Here is a 22,845-nt window from a genome sequence, read left to right as displayed (position 1 = left end):
TGCCACCCACGTCCAGACCTCTGGAAATTCCATGTCTGGTCCCTGGACGGGACACGGAGGATCTAGGTGACCTACCCCAAGCGGTAGTCGACACCATCACTTCTGTTAGAGCCCCCTCTATGAGGCGCCTCTATGCGTTGAAGTGGAACCTGTTCGTTGAGTGTTGTTCTTCTGATCAGAAGAACCCCCGAACTTGCTCGTTCAGAGCTGTGCTTTCGTTCCTGCAAGATGGGTTGGAGTGAAGGCTGTCACCCTCCACCCTTAAAGTGCATGTTGCTGCTATCACCGCACATCACGATGCAGTTGAGGGTAAGTCGCTGGGAAAGCACGACCTGCTCGTCAGGTTCCTGAGGGGGCGAGGACACTAAATCTGTTTCTCCCACTCTCTATACCCTCTTGGGATTTGTCTCACTTTGAGCCTTTGCAAGCAGCTGAGTTAAAAATTCTGTCCTGTGAAACAGTACTCCTGCTCCGATACTGCCATTTTTGCCGGATCATGTATCGGTCAGACGAGGCCGATCCAAATCCGATATTGTGCGTATACTATTCTGTGTTATTGTTAAGCCCCACAAAAGCCCCAAAAACATTATAAAGCACCATAAAGTTTTCGTGCACTATATTACAAGTGTTCTGAAGCCATTCTAGTATAATGTGAGATAGAAATGAACATTTAAGTCATTAAATTCAAAATCACGTAAACTTTTCCCTCCGCTGTGGCTGCCAGTCATTCTTCATTCACCATTCAAACAGCGCGTTGCGTTCGGTTATGACAGTCAACATGATGAAACCCTCTCCAAGATTATTCAATGTTACTATTATTATACTTGGTCTGTAGATAAAGGTCTATCGTTTCGCATAAAACAACTTTATTTTGCTGGACTTTATTGCTGTAACTTAATATTGTTACTTTCTACCGGGTGTCTGTTAGATCACAACACTAGAGTAGAGTCAGAGCACTATAATTGTTCTTCATGCGCATAGTAACTGAAATTTAAAACTGTTAAAAGAAAAGGCTCAATAAACTATTGCATAGATAGATAATGTATAACACACTATGCATCAATATGTCTTTCGTTTGTGCTTTGAACTATTCAATGCGGTCTCTGCGCGCTGTGACTCCATGATGTTTCAAGTGCATCAGTCTGCGCTCGGGATGCGCATAAGCGCTTTGTGCCGCTCTGTATAGCAGTCTTTCATATCACAATACAGTGACGCAATGAAAGCTTATTAATAGCCATTCTTGTTCTGTTCTATCTATCATATGTTGCAGCCTCATTAAACAGCTGTGCTATACATTTAAAACATGTCTCAATTTGATAGTAGCCTAGCCATACATAAAATAATTTATCTTTTGATTTTTGTTATCTTGTTTTTCATGAATGTATTTTACAACAATACAAAGAGCAATGTGTAACGTTTTACCAGATTTAGTGTTACACTTATTGTCTCTTATTTGTTTTTTTCACTAAATGTTCAGATTTTATACAATTATTGTGTATTCTCATGATTTTTCTAAACTAAATTTTACTGCTGAATTATCCACTAATATAGTTTATAATAGCATTTTTGTCATAGATTATGATCATATATTTTTTGGATTTGTTTTTCTTTATAATGAATTTGTCTGTATTAAGTAGATTGTGATTAACACACAAAAGAGTGATTATCAGTTCAACACACAGAGAGTTATATAAATTCTACTTGATTTAAAAAAACTGTGTTGGTATCGAATCGGCATCGGTATCGGTCGATACTCAGAATTTTTGGTATCGGATCGGATCGATTCTGAAAAAAGTGGTATCGGTCCATCCCTAATTTTCGGTCGACAAATCATGCAGGGAATTCAGCCCGGTTTACTCTCACGTGATCCTTAGACCCCGGCCCCGATACGTGCCCAAGGTTCGTTGCGGAGCGTCCGACGCCAAGCCTAGTGCTCGTATGCTTGTGTAACTTGTGCTAGGCTGGGTTCCATATGTGGTGATCCATGCGGTGATCCCATATGCGTATTCTTCCACGACCAGCTCCCTGCGTTGAGCCTGTGTCTTTCCCTTAGCAGAGTCCACTCTGCTGTCACTGTCCGGTGTAGCCTCCCCTTCTCAGGCTGGAGCCACCCCAGTGACATTCCATATCTTGCACTGCCCTCCGGCCAGTCCAAATCTGTATTCTCCGTGTTGCCTCCCTTCAGGCAGGATGTGGCTTCCGCAGCATCCCTCTACCCTGGAAAGGCACGCTTTCCCAGTGTTATCCAAGAGTTCCACTGTGTGGGGTATAACGGAGAAGCAGTTTGAACTCCCGCTATGCAGGCCTTCCACCCCAGGAAATTGGGGGTCTGAGAGCTCTGTGTAGGGCGCTGAATGTGGCAGCAACCGTGGCGTTTTCCATAGGGATCCCAATTACGTCGTCACGTCGACGTAACGTCTCGTCTCGGTTACAAATGTAACCCTCGTTCCCTGAAGGAGAGAACGGGAGACGTAATGTCCCGTCGCCACTGTTGCTGTAACGGCCGTCACTATCTCGGCTCCTCAGCTGCAAAACAATGAGTGCGTGTGCCTGCTTCCTGTTTATACCCGCGCTGCAGGGCACGTGATGCATTTAACACACGCCAATGTTCATTGGCTCGTTCTGTAGACACTCAAAGATGATAGGGCTCCCTGAAGTGATCCCTTCAGGGAACGAGGGGTTACATTTGTAACCGAGACATTATTTGATTATACTGCATGTCACTGTGAAAGGTAATTTGTCCGATTTTTTCCCCCATAGTTATATTTGAATATACATTTGGTGAAGAAAACCTTTTTTTTTTAAATTGTGTGTTCATAATCCTAATCATTTATACAATTTAGATCCACATCAAGGGGTAGAAAAAATTAAATCAATTAAGAAATGAATATAATCCAAAATTAGGGGAGTTAAAATGATTCATCAGTTGCATCAGGAAATATAAAAATAAAACAAATCTTGAATAGTTAAACTATTTTATGATATGATTAAATATGATGCTTAAACGATCTTTTCAGAAGAGTAAAATTTTTGCATCATTTATAAGCCCAAAACCATGAGCTCGAAATCATATAATTAATGGTAATTCCTTGTGACTGGGGATCCATAAATTGTCTTAATTGCCAACTTTAAACTCAATTGTAATTGTCTCTTTAAGAAGTATTTCCTCTCACATTGATAATTGCCCTTTGAGGACATATTTCATTCCCAAATATAGATTGGCATCCATTTTCACGCATGCGTGATATAATGTCTTGCTTTGCAGTTTGTGCCTTGAATGTTTATCAAGTATGCAAATACTATGTGTTTTTTCCGTTGTCTTTCATAAATTTGGTTATATATTTGGCAATAAAACGGCTTGATAATTAGAGAACCACATAAAGAGAACATTTCTGAATGTTATCCCCCATAATTAGATACTGTTTGCCATATTTTTTTCCAGGAATTATTTAGCTAAAATGATTGTGCACCTTCTGGTCGTGGCCATAAGCAAGGATCCAGTCCTCCTGCTCAGGATGAAACAACAGGCTGAGGATGTAGAAGTTGAGACGGTATTTTTGATAGGTGGCACCTTCATCTGAGCTGATGAGCAAGCTGCTCTCCACCTCTGGATCTGTCAGCAACATGATCTGAAACACAGACAAGAGGTTCTTAGACTCTACATAGTTCCTTCACTGTCCCTCTGAGACCAAATGCCTCAGCTAGTGGACGTGATGAGCTCAACCTGTGATGTTCTGTCTACAAACAGACATTGTTGAATGGAGAGAGATGCCAATAACAAGACCAGTGCATCTATGTTTGCCTCATTAAAACATATTCTGTTTAACTAAAAATATTATAAAAATAGTCACACATTACAGTTATGCAATATATTACATCTAAAATATTCAGTATTTATAAAATGGTAATTCCCAGTCCTTGATTCTGATTGTTCAATAGCTGTGTTTTATTCACGATAAAACACAGCTATGACCGCTTCACCCAAGTATCACTAAACAACACCCCTAGCAACCACTCTTAGCAACGTAAACATGTTCTCAATGATATTGTTCATTGAAGCTTATAGAGTAGAGTATTGTGAGAGATCGAGTAAGTGAGTGTACCAGCATTTACGGTAAATAGGCAATAGCATTTTTCCTTCAGGTCAGTCGTAACAATAATAATATAATATAATAAAATAAAATAATATATTCATAATAATAAAAATCTGTTTGAATGTCCAAGTGTGATATCTTGTCCTTTTAACAGTTAAGGGGATTTCACGTGCCGTAATGCTAACGTTAGTCATTTGTCAGTTGCGTCTTGCTTCTCCGTGTTCACAAGTTTCAATCCTTTCAACATAAAAGTATTCTCTACTGACTTGCTCATAAAGACAGTCTTTGTCACCATCTAATGGCGAAATAATGTATTCAACTTATGTTGCTGTTCACAGTCAGGGACTATTTTTTTCAGTGGAAGGAAGGCTTTTAGTGATTTTACTTCATGAAATTTACATTGATACATATTTTTTGGCTTTAATATTTGTATTGTGTGGTGGTAACAATTTTATAAAAACAATAAGCTTTTATAAAAGCAATAAGCTTTGCGTTGTGCCTAACTAGGCCCTTCAGCCGTGACTTATTCACGATCCAGCACAGCCTCTCGTTACATATACAATATTACTGTATTAATAAATGCAGCCTCAAATTGTTTTATACAGTATTTTACCATTCTATAGCCTATACGATATAAAACAATAAATACATTTGAAAGTGAATCCTGATGATAGATTTTGATTTTAACATGTATGTATTGACCCTGGAACATTCTAATAATAAAATAAAACATTATCAACACTGCATCTCAATTCGTATTTCCTATACAAGACAGGAAGCTCATTAATTTGGTGAACTCACAAACCATGTTCCTAATTTACAAGTCTTAATGAACACTTTTAAAGTTGTGGCAGCACCGCCTCGTGTTAACTGTGATATCTTCATTTCCAATCCCTGATTTGCTTGGTTTGATCTCATCATAATCGCAGTGGATCACAAGCATAAATCTCTTTAATGCTGTCAATCTTGTAACACACTCCAATGAGTAATTCATTACGGCACCAGCATGCACACACTTTAACTCACCCTAAAGCGCAGTCACACTGTTAAATCTATAATTTCCCTAGAGCTTTTTTCTTTCTTTTCTGTTTAAGAGTGCCACTAGTCTTAAGTTTGTGCCAGTTTTTAAAATAAATATAATCAGCCTCAAATATAATTAAATCTGCAAGGCTGAACCATTGCAAAACTTTATCACTGACAGAGAGCTGGAGGTTTCAGGGTCTAAGGAGTGTGTCTAAGTGTGTGTCTGAGCTCCACAGGAGAATTGCTTTAGGGTCTTTTTTTCTGTTCCATGAGTTTGTAAAGCCTTAAACAGGCCGTATACGGACTCTTCTCATAGCAATTATATGGACACAAGCTTTGATTATTGACAGATCAATAGCCATCTTGCTAATGTAATACGGGTCCATACAACTTGGTCAAGAACCATCTTGTTTCTTCCTTGGCACATAAAACATCAGTGTCCACCTCAGAATCGGTTTTCATTTCAATTGCGCTCTTGACACATCTCGCCAGGGCAATAGCATTGCAGCAGAGCTCACCAGACCATTCGTCAAACGAGACATGCTAATGCTAACCATAGTGGCGGGAACCCAGAACACCTGCTCATCAATCATCACCAACTCAACCAACATGACCCAGATGCCAACCAATCAGTGGGTTGCTTCATTGGAGGATTCTTTATTCTCTTTTAAAGAAGCAAACATTTGATTGCCGTTATGATACGCTAGAGATATTGGAGGTGAATTTTATGGCAGCAGGCCTTCATTATACTAAGTTTCGTCTTGCTGGGTTCTGAAAGTTCGGATGATTAATAAAAATGTGTACTCTTGCAAAGCGACCTTAAATGAACACTACAATCACTTAAGTTAAAAGTTAATGAGCAGCCAGCCATTATAAGCACCAAAAAAGCCAATCCGGAAAAACTCCATGAAAAATAAGGGTGCCTTTTTGGCCTATAATGCTAAATGCTGGGTTTATAAGACTTGGAATATAATTACAATTTTTTTTATGATACTTTGTGGTGCTCTCCAGGCATTTTTGGACAAAATACTTAAAGTGCCCCTGGCTAAATGCTATTCAGTCATCCTTTTCCCTATAACAGGGTTTTAAACTTCACAAAAAATCTTATTTCTTCTACCCAAATCGGGTTTGTTGTTTTTTTTCAGTGTTTGGGCAGTTTTGTGTAACCCAAATCCAGGGTCAGATGTAACAACCCGTTGTTTGGGTAGTTTTGTGTGACTCGCGCCAGTCTTACCGCGTGATGGAAACACCTGATGCTTACATAAAATTTTATGATTTTATTAAAAAAGAAACAGGATATAAATACTTATGATGTTAAAATACGTTCTCAGAACTGCACACTGATTGTTTATGGACAGGTTATGGAGCCAGTTGCCACATATTTCGGCTACGAGTGAAACGCAGGGCGGCGGTCTGAAGTTAGAAGATCTCCCGCTGAACATGATACAAGCTCCGGCACGAGATCCAGCACCGTTACAGTAGAAGCGGCACAACAGAGACTGATCGATTACACTTGAATTACTAATAAATGTTTAATTTGTACTTCTAATGTTTGTTAAACGACCTTAAATGTAGGCATTGTGCATGTAAACTATAGGAAATATGCCATACTGTAAAAAAATAAAATAAAGGAATCATCATGCAAACCAGTGGGTGTATGGAGTATTTTAAAAAAGTTTAGAGGATTTAAGTTATTCCGTAATCATTAATATGTGTGAAGTAAAAAAAAAAAAGCTAGTATTATAGTAAAAATGAATCAATCCATTGTGCTGGGTTAAACAAACAACCCGATTTGCTAGGTAAAATTAACCCAACGTGTGTTATGTCCTATATTTACCCAGGCCTTGGGTTGTTTTTAACTAAGTGTTTTTTATACTGCAGGTTACATGCAGCTTTATAAGATACTATAGTCATTCAATGCAAACAACAAAACAAACAAACTATATTAGGCTACGACAAACTATATACTACGAACACATCTTACAGGGTTTTAATACGGGGGTCTACAAAATTTTGACATTTTCATTAGTGTGTGAACTGTCCCTTTAAGTCATGTGTGCTCAGATTGTATTCAGATCGTGCTAAAATCTGCTGTGCTGAACAAAATGGACATATTAGTCATACAACCTGCCGTTGCTCTCTTATGGATAAAAGCCTCTCCATCTGCATTTCTATACCTGACATAGACATATGAAAATACAATATGCAGGTGAAGGTGCATGTGTCTCTCGCTCATTCTCTTTTGACCTTCAGTTGTGCAGAAATAGAAGGAAGGCACAGGTAGCAAATAAAATAAATAATCTAAGAGTGCGAATGTGCGGGTGCTCCAAAGAAATGTAGCTAAAAAATGAAATACCGATTTTGCTATTTCGCATACCTACTTCAGAAAGCTTTGATCAGCACTATAAAAGTGAAATGCAGATAATTCAAGAACATTTTGGTTTTTAGATAAAATTAAAGATGGTCTGCACTGGCCTTGTCTACTTCGCTTTTATAATGTGAGTCACACATTACCAAGGGCAATTAATTTTATCTTCTTTTCTCCGTCTCCTTACTTATGCAGCCTCGGAAAATCCACCTCCGTATCTTTCCTCTGATTCTCTATGTTAAGTCCCTATCATTGACTTGAAGCATAAGAGCAGAGGTTTCTGGGAAGACAAAGGTTAATGAAGCAGTAGATGAGGTGGCTGGAGAGATGCTTGGAGAGTGTGCTGGAGAATCTTTGAGTCCCGCTGTGCAGTGATACGTTGGCTCTGATAGAATATTAATGAAATTAGAAACATGTTTCGGCTCCATCTTAAACTAATTGGATTGTCTCACTCTTGTAAATCCTGACCATAACGAGGTCGGTCATCAATGCCTTTTTTTTTACTGATAACCTGACTTGGATAAATGGTTTTCTGAGCTTGAAATTCAGATTCAAACAAGTGTCACTTACTTTGCACCACTGCACATAAACCAGTAACTAAAAAAAACAGCAGGGAATTTAGCTTTGGAATACTTTTGGTCCAGGTTTTTGAGCAAAGATAGTTTCAATTACCTACCAACCAACCAACCAACAAAAGCAAGAATCACAATATTTTTTTTAAACAGAGATCTTGATTTTCCCACAATTCTAAACAGACAACAAAATAATAAACATAACTATTAAATAACATACTCTACTTGAGGATCTGACAAAATGTTAATTTCTGCACTCTATTTAAGTAATCTGAATATACAAAAAAAAAAAAAAACTGTTGAATTAGAGATTAGAAATTTCTGAGCCGATACTGATAGCCGATTATTCAGAATGATATCAGCGATGCCGCTACCCATAGTTTGTTTTTTCTTATGGATAAAAAAATTCTCCCAAATAATGCTGCAAACAGAGAACCCTCTCATTTGGTACACTATAATATTAGACATTAAAATTGACAACAGAGCTATTATTCAATTGCTATATTTTTCCAGATATAATATTTTCATTCAAATAAAAGCTGAAATGTTTGTATACAACTCAGTTACACATATAAGCTAGTTTTCATAAGCACTTGTCTTCATGCAAATTGATTCAAATATATATATATATATATATATATATATATATATATATATATATATATATATATATATATATATATATATATAATTACAGTAAATAAGCTCCTCTCTAGTAAAAAAAAACAAAAAACTAACAAACGGATGACTTTCCTGAGGTAAATGCAACATTAAGGGATATTGTTCACAAGCAAGTTTTATTGACATCTTTCCACGGTTGAAACACTGATTGAGTGAGTGATTACATGAGACATGATACGGATTTCGGTAACTGTACTGTAACTTTCAACTTACCTTAAAATATTCATGCATGTTTTTCTAGATATAATTTGTATTGAAGTGGAAGAATTGACTCGTGCTGCTGCTTGAACCGAGGCGCTACTGTGATATGTCACGTCACATTTAAAGTTACAATATTTTTTTTTTTTCAGCCGCTAAGGGTCGCTAAATTCTTACAATAACAAAGGCGTATAGTTGATGACGCATAAGCGGAATTATGCAACTTGTCGTCATGCTTAAGGATCTAATAATGTTTATGGATGAGTGAATTCATTGATGTTTTTAACATGACTGTGGTATGAAGCAGGTTGCGATTGCTAATGAGAGACAGATATCAGCGCCACACGCGAGTCCCATGGATATAAAGGAATAAGGACATTTCATTCTATTGCAAGTGCTGAATTAATACTCACACAGGTCAGTTTATTAGACGAATGAAACTTGTGATGTAACGCAGCGCTGTTTCACCTGCTCTACACTATCAAACTAAACTGCATTTGAGTGTGTTGAAAGTTATAATGTTTTTCTATGTGTTAGTTTGTCTGTATGAGACTAGCAGTATACTAGATATACATTAGAATAACAGTGATCGTATTCTAACATGTCATCATGGTGAGCTATATAATATTGATTTGTTGTATGTACATTTGCTCACCTGTCTAATAAAGTATCTCTGTCAAGTCTAAGTTTGTCATGGATGTGGAAATCTCGACATCTCGAAAATGTCACGCTGATATTGATCCTCATTTTAGTTCTCCTTTTGTCCCAAAGTCTACTTGAGTGTGTGTGTGCCGTTAGACGTAACACAGTTGTCCACGTCTGTGGCCATGGTTTCCTTTCAGTCGCTCACGCTCGACGTAGATGACGTGTCGACTGATTGAGATCACGCTTAGGGAGCCTGTCATCTTTGAGTATTGATAAAACGAGCAAATGCATATTGGCATGCGAGATTTGCATCTCAAGCTCCGCCCTGCAGCATGGGTATAAATACGGAAGTGGATGCATACACCATTTGTCTTTCGCTTCGGAGCCGATCGGTCTTCACGTCAATGTCTCTGAAGGGTGTTGAATATTTTCAACGAGCGAGTGTGTCGGTGCTTCTTGTGGAAGTCTCTCCCTGTGCTGGTGTTCTACAGTGCGAGTGCAGCGGTGGTCGCGAGTCTTCTGAGCTCATAACTGCTGTTTTAACAGTATTCTTTTTGTGTTTGTTTGTCTGACGGTCGGTTGAGGGCGAAGAAAGTAAGTGCTTCACTGGTACAGGCTGCACCATTCCTGTCAGTGTTGCTGCGATCATTCCCCTGTGTGCTCCAGCACTGGTGAGAGTCCAAAACTTCCTGAAAGAGCAACACTGGTGGGTTTGCATCTTCATCAAGATGTCATTCCACCACTATCGCAGTGTTGAGATCAAGACTCGCCTTCGTCCGCGAAGGTGGAGTCCTCATTACCACGCCCCACCCCAGGGTGCCGTGTGGGATGGGTGATCAGAGAATTACAGTGATGGCTTCCCCGCTGGATCCCGGTGGGCCCCTCACTCCTCTATCACACCGCAGCCGGTGGAGCTCCCCATTGAGGGCGCTTGTCCCTCTGTAATGGACCGGCCAGCCGTTTCATTCGGGGCCCCTCCAGAGAACAGGATGCCGATTGCAGCATTGGAGGGGGAGCTGACCTCTGGAGATGATGACTCGGCTGCGTTATCTCCCTCTGGGACTGTAACGTTTCCCGAGCCAGATCCAGAGATGTCAGCTATGCTGAAATGGGCCGCCAAGACTGTCAGGCTCGAGTGGAATCCTCCACTGTGTCCCGAACAGTCTCGGTTGGATGAGTCTCTAAGGCCTGTAAGTTCTCGTCCATTCTAAAGACGATCAGAGCTTACAAAGCCTCTAGGCAAGCTGCTTCCTCTTTGCATGCCATGGCATTGCTACAGGTCTACCAGGCCAAGGCACTCATGGACACTTAGGAGGGTAGCCCAGACCGTGCGCTCATTGGTGAGCTCAGCACTGCACCCGACCTTGCCGGTCCCCGGGGCATGAGCTGGCGTTGTCCACTTTAGTGGACCTTCTTTAGTACTGGCTTCAGCACTGACTTCTGGCTTCAGCACTGGCTTCGAGGCCGAATCCCGAGGTGGCCGTGGCAGAGAGGCACGCTCCGTGTGACAATCACCTGGCCTGCCGCCAAACCCTCAGCCCGTGATCTTCGTTTCTCTGGGCCAGCCACCCCTAGAACAAGTGTCCGCCAAACACCGGTTGAGGGGCAACGTACAACGGGCATGCAGTAACGGGGGTCTGGGCGGGCCTCCGACTGCATTGGCATCAACTGCCTCGAGTTGCTGGCAGTACACGTTGTTTTGAGACATGCTGCTCAGCAAGCCTTTACTGGTCTGTACAAACACTGCGACCGTTGCACTATGCTTCCCCCACAACTCGCCCTCGATCCCTCCTCGTTGGAGTCAGTAGCTTCTGAGGTCGCTCCATTCCACTTCATTTTCCAGCCTGCTCAATCGTGCCACCAACTTGGCCTCAAAACAGCCTGGAGCCCAGGGAAAAGTGGAGACCACTTCGGGGCCACACAGATACATCTGTTTGCCTCTCCGGACTCTTCCCATTGCCAGTTATTTTACTCCCTGAACGAGCGGAGAACCCTTGGCACGGAGACACTGACACAGCTGACCCCGGGGCCTCTGCAGAGATGCGTTTTCCCAGTGAGCCTTCTTGCTAGTTGGCCCTTATTGGCCCAACCGGACCTATTTCCCTGAACTTATGCTCCTCTCGACAGCCCTTCCTTTCCAATCCTCTTAGGCATTCTCAGGGACGGGGCACCATTGGCACCCGCGTCCAGACCTCTGAAAACTCCATGTCTGGTCCCGAAAGGACGGGACGCGGAGGTTCTAGGTAATTACCACAAACATGTCGTAGATACCATCACTTCTGACAGAGCACCCTCTTGGAGGTATGCTTACGCCCTGAAGTGGAACCTATACATTGAATGGTGTTCTTCTCTAACCAAGAAGATCCCCCGAAGGTGTTTGGTCAGTTCGTGCTTCTTTCCTGCAAGATGGGTTGGAGCGAGGGCTGTCTCCCTCTCCCCTCTAAGTGTATGTGGCCTTAGTACCGCACATCACAATCCATCGGGAAGCATGTATTGATCGTCAGTTTCCTGAGGGGAGTGAGGAGACTGAATCCGCCTCACGCCCTCTCTATACCCTCTTGGGACAGAGACATCCCTTTGAGCCACTGCTGGGAGCTGAGTTAAAAATCCTGTTTTTAAGATAACAGTTATCCTGCTTGCTTGGACTCTATCAAGAGAGTAGGGGACCTGCACGCACTTTCGGTCGACGATTTGTGCCAGGAAATTCAGGTCGACCAACTCTCACAGTATCCTGAGATCCCGGCCTAGATATGTGCCCTAGGTTCCTACCTCTCCCTTTAACGGGACCAGATGGTGAGCCTGCAAGCGCTGCCCCGGAGGAGGAGGTTCTTGCGGTTATAGCTGGTCAGATCGCAAAGTCTCTGGACCTCAGACCAGCTCTTGTTTGTTTGTCCTCCACACCCTGGCACACACTCCATGTCCGATGCCAGGCCTAACACTCATATGCACTGGTGGAACCTGTGTTAGGCTGGGTCCGATATGTTGTGATCCCTACGGTGATCCCATATGTGTATTCTTCCACGGTGCGGCTCCCTGTGGCGAGTCCATGTCTTCCCTTGGCAGAGCCGTCACTGTCCGGTGAGTCTCCCCACTGTTATAGGCTGGAGCCACCTCAGTGACATTAAATATGTTGTACTTCCCGGTAAAACACCCAGTCAATATGTGTATACTCCACATGTTACCTCCCTTCGGGCAGGATCTGGCTTCCTTTCCCCAGAAAGGACACGCTTTCCCAGTGTTGTCAAAGTCTGACTGAGTGGGTCTTGTGAAACAGCAGTGTCTTCCCTGCCCTAAACCTTGTCCCATCACTGCCTCAATATTGCTTGAGGATAGGAGGCTTTTGTCGAACATGAGCGACTGAAAGGGAACACCTCGGCTACGTATGTAACCCTCGTTCTCTAAAGGAGGGAACGGAGACGTAGTCCCGTCGCCACTATTTCTGGACCACCGCTGACTCCGGGCTCCGCTCGGCTCCTCAGCGAAAAAACTAATGGTGCGTGCATCCACTTCCGTATTTATACCCGCGCTGCGGGGAGGAGAGTGCGATGCAAAGCTCGCACGCCAATGTGCATTGGCTCGTTTTATCAATACTCGAAGATGACAGGCTCCCTAAGCGTGATCCCAATCAGTCGACAAGTCGACTACGTTTCCGTTTCCTCCTTCAGGGAACGAGGGTTACATACATAACCAAGACGTTACTATGGCTGTACGAGCGGAAACCAGGGATAATGTGGATATTACGTCATTGTGAATATAATTGCTTTTATCGGCCGATACCGATTGTTGGCCGATACATCGGTGCATCTCTAGTTTGAATAAATGATTCAATGTCTAAGACTTTTGACTACTGGAAAGTGTAAATTTGTAAAGAACCGGAAAAAAAAGTATATTGTGGTCATGAATAAAAAATGTGTTCCCACGAATTACATACATCAGCACAAATTTGTTTCCTTGTTTTAAGTAGGCTTAAATTGTACGCACAATATAATAATTTGTTCCCTCGATTTAAACGTGGCCATGTTGTAATATTCCATTCCCTCGTTTTACTTAAATCAAAATGAAGGAATGAAGTAGTTCAACATGATTTAAGTAAAACGAGTGAATGAATTAGTAAATCGTGGCCACAATTTCCTAAAACGAGAGAACAGATTCTTAATTATTGCATTTATTTAAAGAATAAACAAACATGTTTTAATTATCCAGAACTATATTTAATAGCAAACATTTAAAAGGGAAAATCTTAGAAATAAAGTGTGGAAATAAAATGTGTTAATAACAGCATACTAACTGCCAACAATGGCAAAGTTTTTTTTATTTAGAAAGAAAAAGAAAGTCAAAGAAAAAATCATGTTGCCACAAGGCAACACAGCACCATAGATAGTGAATGCTATTATAACATTATTGAACAGGTGAGGACAGTCAATCTATGGTTATTGAATTTGTGATCAGATGAAAATGAAGTCTCATTAAACACAAGCTTGCATAGTCGGGCTTTACAGCCCTTATTAAAGTAAATGAAAACAAATACACAAAACACACTTAGCACACACACTGTCCCGCTTTGCGTTGTACCGCATAGTATTTCGGTAATGACGTCTGTCAATCAAAATGTGGAGCGGTGATTCGTTCCATGTTTTCCCTGTCAGAAAACAAGTGGATGATTCGGTAAATTTTATAGATTTAAAATTTAAAAAAATTACAAGGCGACATAATTGCTACAAAAAAAGAAAATGTTCTTTTAGGAAAGACTGGGCTAGGACATATACCTGGGTAAGGCCGATAGAAGGGGATACCGGAAGAGTGTTTTGCGGTCTATGTAAAAGCAGCTTTTCTATTTCACATGGAGGAGAATATCACGTTAGGCATCACAGCACATGTGAATCACACAAGAAAAGGAACAACAGAAAGAAACGTCCAAGTCAATGGAATTGTAACTTATATCCAAGGAGGATGGCCAGGTTGATAAAATCACAGCAACTGAGGTAACCAGTGTTTATAGACATTATATAACAGTTTCAGGTTATGTTTTAGTGTTGGTAACATGTCCCACATTGTCCCAACCAAACTTAGTAATCGTCCCACATTTGGTTTGTTTGATGGTGGTCACCCTAAATCTCACGGATGACTAAACATCATTAAAAAACTGTAAACCAAGCTGTTTGCCCTTTCAGTGCTTACACATATTTTTTCACGACATACACAAATCTCTCCAACAGTTTTTGTAGGTTTGCACAGATGGGCTGCATTTTTATTCCTCATCCAGCTCAGGAACGACTGAGCGGTAAGTCACTTTTGCTTCCTTGCTGATGCCAGAGATGAGGACTAAATGAGCACCCTGAACTCAGAGCTGTGTTTTTTCTGCTCTTATTAGGGATGCAGGTGGTGAACTCGTCCATATTGCCTTATTAACCAAGGCCATTGTTTGCTCACAGGAGAACTGACCAATTAGCTTGAAATGCTGTGTCGGGTCCCAGGTGAGTGCTCAAGGTGTACACAAAACATCCAAGGTGCTGTTATTTAAGGTTGTCTTGGGAGAATGGGGTGCTGGGTTATACAGGCCGGTTATTGGAGAGGAGTGTGTGCTATGTGTTTCAGCTCTAAACAACATTGAAAGAATCTCAATACATTTTCCTTCTCTTGTCCTTAGGGATAGTTCACCCAAAAAATAATTCACCCTCACGTCATCGCAAACCTGCATGACTTTCTTTCTTCTGTGGAATAGACTAATACTTCGAAGAAAAAAAAAAAAATCATTGTTTGGACAAAACTAAATATTTCTTATAAAATGTCTTCTAACTGATGATAATAATTTTCAAAAATGAATTATAACATTTATTATAACCAGTTATTATAACATTATAATCAGGGGTTAAATTGGGATTTATTATGTGGGTGTGCTCTCCCTAGGGGGGTCCGGGGGCATGCTCAAAAAATCTCCTAAGAAAAATCACATGGTCTACCTAATCTTGGTTATATAATTTTGATTTAGTCTTATTTTCCTTACCTTGTCATTCAAGGCCAGCTCACTTTTTGTACATTTCTGGAACGTTTGCGCGCTTCCACATCCCGCGCAACTACGATTCTCCCAGGAATATTAATTATATATTGTTGCGTGGTGCGTACATTTATCAGTGTCACCTAGATGCGCGTGCGAGAGCGGTGCATGATCATGGTCGACTGACAATGAGATTAAGTAGCTGAACAAGAATACGGCCATGTCCCGATTGTTCTCATCTCAGCTACGCCGAGACAAAATAGACATGCCATTTCAAGAATCTTTCATTTATTGTCAGAAACATGTTTTCAAAAGCATCACTTTAATCAAATTTTATGTGACATAATTTCCAGTAGGCAACTGACTGCAAACGAGCAGGATTATGTGCCGGGGCTGAGCCCCGGAGAGCCCCGGCCCAATTTAACCACTGATTATAAAACAAATCAATCTGTCTCATGGCATTTAAGGCTCAGGTGATTGGCTCAAAAATAAAATAAAATAAAATAAATATAAAAAAAAAAAAAAAAAAAAAGATAAAATAAAGTAAAATAAAATAAAATAACATTTTATAAAGTTTCCTTGAATGATTCAGTAAATGTATCTAAAGTTATGGGAACAAATCTAAATGGTATAGATCAAAATTACTAATGAGAGACCATATATTCCAAGAGTCAATGTATAGATTTTATTTCTCTAGTTTGAAATTATCAACTTGATGTTCATTTAAAGTTGCGATGAAACTGAAGTATAGCAATAGATTTTTTCTGTATCCTGGTAAATCTGAGTGAATCGGATTATCGAAAAAGATACAAAAATGTAGCGCAGGGACTTGTTTCTATCCATCGGTTGTTGATTGGAATTTGTTAAAGCAAGTTTAAGCACACTTAACGATTGGAGAAGTCCTGCATATGATACGGAGAAGTTGTTGTTTTCACCAGTTTTGACATTTTGATTAAACATTTCAAGGTCAAAACATAAAAAAAAAGAAAAGAAAAAAAAAAAAAAAAAATGTATATATATAATGTATGGATGAATAATAAGCATTGGCAATACAATATGTTACATGCATTTATTAAATATAGGGCGAATTTTCATTTTATGCCAACTTTAAGACATGGAAAATGCAAATATAAAACTGCTGACTGCTCTATATAGACATAGCACATTTAATATAAATGAAAATACTTTTTCCTCTCATTAGTACAAAAAAAGCAGTAACTCAGTGTCACACACCCTCCCTCTTCACAAGCATATACTTGCCACATAAACCTCTGTTCACCACACTGAAGAATAACCACCATCTAGTGGCTGAGATGCTGTATGTGCATTTTACTGCTGTTGCTGAAGGTCAGGGCGAATAAAAACATGAAGAAAATCAGCTAAATGTTGAAATCTTTATCTTAGGAGAGACAATCTCTTGCTCTGAAGGAAAGACTGTGCTGATGGCTCAGTTTTAGGGCCATCTTTAAAGGGAGTAGATGGCACTCATGGGGTTGCCAGGCGACAGGCAAAACTGATTATGACTCAAGTATTCTAGCGCTAGCATGGAATACCTTGAAAATTATCGAAACACTCCAGCTTTAAAGGGGACCTACTATGCCCCTTTTTACAAGATATAATATAAGTCTCGGGTGTCCCCAGATTGTGTATGTGAAGTTTCTGCTCAAAATACCACACAGATTATTTATTATACCATGTTGTAAATGCCTATTTTTGAGTTTAAGGAAAAATATGCTGTTTTTGTGCATGTAACTTTAAATGCAAATGAGCTGCTGCTCCCCAGCCCACTTTCAAGAAGAAAAGCGCAGAAAAACGAAAACATCTGTTTGGTTTTGATTATCATCTCTATAGCGGTCACGCTCAAGTGACATTGCAGTTCCCTTTCAGTCGCTCACTTTCGACGTAGTCGACGTGTTGACTGATTGGGATCACGCTTAGGGAGCCTGTCATCTTCTAGTACTGTTAAAATGAGCCAATGTACATTGACTTGCGAGATCTGCATCTCAAACTCCAGTGGTGGTCCAGCAATAGTGGCGACGGGACTACGTCTCCATTCCCTTCTTCAGAGAACGAGGGTTACATACATAACCGAGACGTTTCCCTTTCAGTCGCTCATGTTTGACGTAGTTGACGTGTCGACTGATTGGGATCCCAATTAAAACGTCACTAATGCAGCCACCTTCCAGTGCCTAGACAAAAGCCCTCTGATCCCCCTGCATTATTGAGGCGGACACGGGATAAGGCTTAGGCCAGGCCCACAACATATGGGACCCAGCCAAACGCAGGTTCCACCAGTGCATACGAGTGTTAGGCCTGGCATCGGACGTGGAGGGTGTGCCAGGGTGTGGAGGAACTCAACAGGGTTTGGCTAAAGAGGAACTCTACTGGAGCAAGAATGCAGCAAATATCCAGTCCTTAGTAGGGGAATTGTGCAGCAAACCGACACTTCGAACCGGGCTTACCATAAAACTGGATTCATGTCAAGGGAGCCCACGAGAATCAACGGGCTCGAAACATAGGCTATTTTTCTAGCGACCGTGTTTGGTGTTGCCTAGCCCACAGCTCTAAAACATCTGTCAGTGAGGCACCCTGTGTCAATGCCCAGGACGGAGCTACACTCTCTCTTTGGAGAGTCTCACTACTCAGGTGGGCACGGTGCACCTTGGGTATACACACCAAGATGATGGCAACCACTATCCAGTGGGCCAGCCTCTGCTTGGAAATAGCCATCCCTTCTGGTCTCCGTAACAGACAAGAGCTGGTCTGAGGTCCTGAGGCTTTGTGTTCTGTCCAGCTATAACCGCAAGGAGCGGAAGGGACAGAGAAAAGACAGGGCTTGGTCTGCCTCCTCCGGCGCAGCACTTGCAGGCTCACCACCTGGTCCCATTAAAGGGAGAGGTCCTAAGGACCTAGGGAACATATCCAGGCTGGGGTCTCAGGTAACCGTGAGATTTGGCTGGCCCGAATTCAAGACAAGATTCGTCGACTGAAAATGCATGCAGGTCCCCTACCCTCTTGATAGAGGCCAAACAAGCAGGAGAACTGTTCTTTTATAAAGATGTTTTTAACTCAGTTGACTGAAGTGGCTCAAGGGGTGGTCACTGAGTGCAGTAGCACCAGAGATAATTTCCAAGAGGGTGTAGAGGGGGTGCGAGGCAGATTCTCTCCTCGCTCCCCTCAGGAACCTGATGATCAAGTCGTGCTTCCTCATGGATTGTATCCACTGCATCATGATGTGCGTCAATTCATATAAGCAACATACAATTTGATGGTGGAAGGAGACAGCCCTCGCTCGGACCCATCTTGGTGCGGGGGAACTAGGTCCGTTTGGGCCAATAAGGAGTAACTAGCAAATACCTGCTCCTTCTCCTCCCTGACTTAGCACAGGGCTGTGCAAGAAGGCTCACTGGAGAAACACATCTCTGCGAAGGCCCCGGGGCCAGCTGTGTAACAGTGTCTCCGTGCCGAGGGTACTCCGCTTGGTCATGGAGTAAAACACCTGGCAATGGGACGAGTCCGGAGAGGTAAACAGATGTAACTGTGCGGCCACGAAGTGGTCCTTGAACAGCTGGACCGCCTGGGGATGGAGTCTTCACTTTTCCCTGGGCCCCAGGCTGTGGTGAGGCCTAGTAGTTGGCACGATTGAGCAGGCAGGAAAATGCAGTGGAATGAAGCAACCTCAGAAGCTTCTGACTCCAAGGAGGATGTGGCAGGTGAGTTGTGTCATGCGAGGGAAACGTAGCTTAACGTTCACTGTGTTTGTACAGACCAGTACAAGTTTGCTGAGCAGCGGGGTCTCAAAGCAAGGTGTATTGCCAGCAACTCGAGGCAGTTGATGTCAATGCAGTTGGAGGCCCGTTATGGCATGCCCATTCTACGTTGCCCCTTTGGTGGACACTTGTTCTTGGGGCGACTGGCCCAGAGAAACAAAGGTCTGATCAAGGCCTGAGGGTTTGGCGGCAGGCCAGGTGATTGTCACACGGAGTGTGACGCTCTGCCACGGCCACCTCGGGAGCCAGCGGCAGAACAGTAACCATCTGAAGAGCTCGGCGACTAGGCGGAGGAACTACCATCGGCGGCGGGGAGGAGGCAGTAGCGGACCGCCAGGGCAGGATGTGCCAGGAACCGAACTTTGTCCACATCTGCCATATCAACCAGGCTGAGCCAACGATGGCGCTCCTGGACCACTAAAGTGGACATCGGAGCTCACCTATGAGCGCACGGTCTGGGCTACCCTCGTGCATGTCCATGAGTGCCCTGGCCTGATAGACCTGTAGCAACGCCATGATATGCAAAGACGAGGCGACTTGCCCACAGGCTTTGTAAGCTCTGCCCGAGGACGAGATTTTGAATCCCAAAAAAGTACATCCATCCATGATAAAAGTAATCCATACATCTCCGGGGGTTAATAAAGGCCTTCTGAAGTGAAGCGATGCGTTTGTGTGAGAAAAAATATACATATTTAAAACTTTATCAACTAAAATAACAGACAAACGGCCGTATCCATCGATTTACGTGAAAGAGTAAACCTTGACCTGAAGCACGACGCATTGACGAACACAGAAGCACAGAGGATAGGCTAGAGCAAAACAAAACACCTGTCACAAATTATTAATTTTTAATTAATTATTAATTAATAGGGCAGAAACCATCAGCAGTAGTGGGTGGGGCCTGTGCAATGTTATGCCACATTACATAAAAATTGAAAATGTCTTATTCTACAACACTACTTATGACTTATGGGGATTAAAAAAAGGAGTGGATGGATTTTTACCATTGCATACAGTCTGGCGACACACTGTCACACATATGTTCAAACACTATGTAAAAATGAATTTTGCATAACAGGTCCCCTTTACACTTACAGTACATACAGTACATGCATACTAAAACAAAACTGTGAATTATCAATTAACAAGTGATATTACGAAATGAAAGAATGAAGAAATGAATGCCAAGGCAGAAAGAAAGCATTCATCTTTCATAGTGGAGCTCTTTAGCTTAGACACAAGAATTTTGCCTAAAATGTACTTTCATGTATGTTTTTCATCTTTTATTCTCTTTGCATGCGCATATCCTTTCATGCTCTCTCTCTACATGAAAATAAAAGTAAAATTCTTCCCGCAAAAAGATCAACCCCTGTTATCTGGCAATTATCTTTCCAAAGACACATACGCGACCATACAAGCTTGTCAGCGGGGCGAGGAGGATAAAGCAAAGCCGGGGTGGAATCGAGTAGCTGGTCAGCCAAGCTGAGCCTAATTAAAGCTTGGGAAAGAGAAAGGTCAGGGAGGCAGTGACTTCCACCAACAAGGGAAAATGTGAAGTCTTCATATGAGAATGAGAAATGTCAGATGAGGCCCGAGCAAACGAAGCAAAGGTCTCGTGTGTGATTGAGAGTCTGACGAAGAGCTGAGCTAACAAGCGACGATTTGAGGCAGGAGGATGGGAATCCAGAAGAGAGGAGGTTATTTAGCACATTTCGGCTGAAAACATGGCGTTGAGTGGCTACTCTTACCATTTTGATATTCAGTGAATCAGGTGACCATGTTAAAGCAATCTGAATACATGGTGCAAAAAATTGACATTTTAGCATGATTTAAAGAGACAGTGGTAACACTTTACAATAAGGTTCCATTTGTTACCATTAGTTAACAAAATTCATTAAAGGACAATTCCGGCCAAAAATGTACCTGGGGTAAATAACCCATGGGTACAGAGTCGACCGTTCTCTGGGATGAGTTTTCATGAGAATCGAATGTACCCAGTTTTAGCCTTAGTTTTAGTTTTACCACGATTAGCTTATAACGCTAGTATATAGGGCATAGAATAAGTGAAAATAAAAATTACTAGTTAATACCACTAACAAGGCTCAAAATAGCCCGACACTAACACAGAAGCATAATTAGGGTCTCTACCTGCAAACCGAAGCATTGAGAACTTTGTAAGTGTACAAACAGTTTAATAAGAAGATACTTTATAAAGACAGTACACTTCACATTTATAGGCAGGAGCCATCTTTGGAAAACAGTCTTGACCAGTCGAACCACGAACGCCGTGCTACAAGCTGAACTGTGACTATCGACCAGCACGTAGCACGGCGTTCGTGGTTCGACTGGTCGAGACTGTTTTCCAAAGATGGCTCCTGCCTATATACAGTATGTGAAGTGTACTGTCTTTATAACGTATCTTCTTAGTCGAAAATACATTGTTTCTTTTAATCATGGAGAATAATATAATATAATATAATATAATATAATATAATATAATATAATATAATATAATATAATATAATATAATATAATATAATATAATATGCCAATATTTGGTCTAAAATACCAGGAAACAGCACATGCATGAAAGCATTTATCAAACAAATTTTATTGCCAGCACTGTGTGGGACATGTGCAAAATAATACTTTGAATTAAGATAAAATAAAGCTGTCCTAAGATTCTTATGCTCATTACTGCGGCAAGGCTTCTAACAAGAACTGGCAGGAGGACACACATCACACCCATTTTGTCCTCCCTACACTGGCTACCCATGAAATTGCGTATTGATTTTAAAATATTAGTTTTAACTTTTAGAGCTTTACTTGGTCAGGCCCCTCAATAATTGCTGATTTGTAATGCACATACTCCCCAGGCCGTGCACTTCGATCCTCAGGCCAGAGTCTGTTAATGGTCCCAAAGACTCGCTATAAAATTATAGCGAGGAGTCAGGGAGACCTGTCTTTTCAGGCCATAGCCCCCAGATTGTGGAACGCCTTGCCTTTGTTCCTCCGTGTGGCTGACTCGGTCGATTCTTTTAAAAGGCATCTCAAGACACTGTTATTTAGACAAAAGCATTTAGTTAACTGGGTTTTATTTTGGGCTTTTTAAATGATGTAATTTTTATTGATTGTATATTGTTTTATTTTGTGGTTGCAATTTGTAAAGCACTTTGTGATTTTATCTGTGAAAAGTGCTCTATAAATAAACTTTACTTACTTAGGATGCATGGTGATCATCCTTATTAATAATAAATTAAATAATAAATGAATTCTTAAATAAAAGAAACCTTTTCTTAAAGTTGTTCATTTCATCAAACTGCCAAAGTGTGCAAACAACTGTACATATTTTTCTCTCTCTCAACCCTGTTTTTATCACCTCTCTGTTCTCTCTCTGCTCATTGCATGCGTTTTGAAATGATGCCTGAGGGCTAACAGATGTTCATCTTTATTTCTTTCTCAGTTAGGACATTTGCTTCCGCCCAATCAGTGAGTGTTT

The 22,845-nt window shown here is 41.5% G+C and overlaps 1 protein-coding gene across 5 annotated transcripts in view; it reads right to left on the bottom strand.

The window, feature by feature from the left end:
* Window positions 1-22,845, bottom strand: part of sorcs1 (sortilin-related VPS10 domain containing receptor 1) — a 240,968-nt gene that overhangs the window by 62,839 nt on the left and 155,284 nt on the right. For all 5 annotated transcript variants that reach the window (XR_013207788.1, XM_077246243.1, XM_077246245.1 and 2 more), the window contains one exon: window positions 3,471-3,629. Coding sequence is in view for 4 of the 5 variants with exons in the window: in XM_077246243.1 (XP_077102358.1) it covers window positions 3,471-3,629 (159 nt within the window). In the remaining variant the exon portion in view is untranslated. The remainder of the gene's footprint in view (window positions 1-3,470; window positions 3,630-22,845) is intronic.

This window comes from Siphateles boraxobius, unplaced genomic scaffold (assembly GCF_051911475.1).
Source record: "Siphateles boraxobius isolate OS27281-9 unplaced genomic scaffold, OSU_SipBor_1 29, whole genome shotgun sequence".
Lineage (NCBI taxonomy): Eukaryota > Metazoa > Chordata > Actinopteri > Cypriniformes > Leuciscidae > Siphateles > Siphateles boraxobius.
The sequence above is the reverse complement of the archived record's forward strand: the minus strand, read 5'-3'. Positions and strand labels throughout refer to the sequence as shown.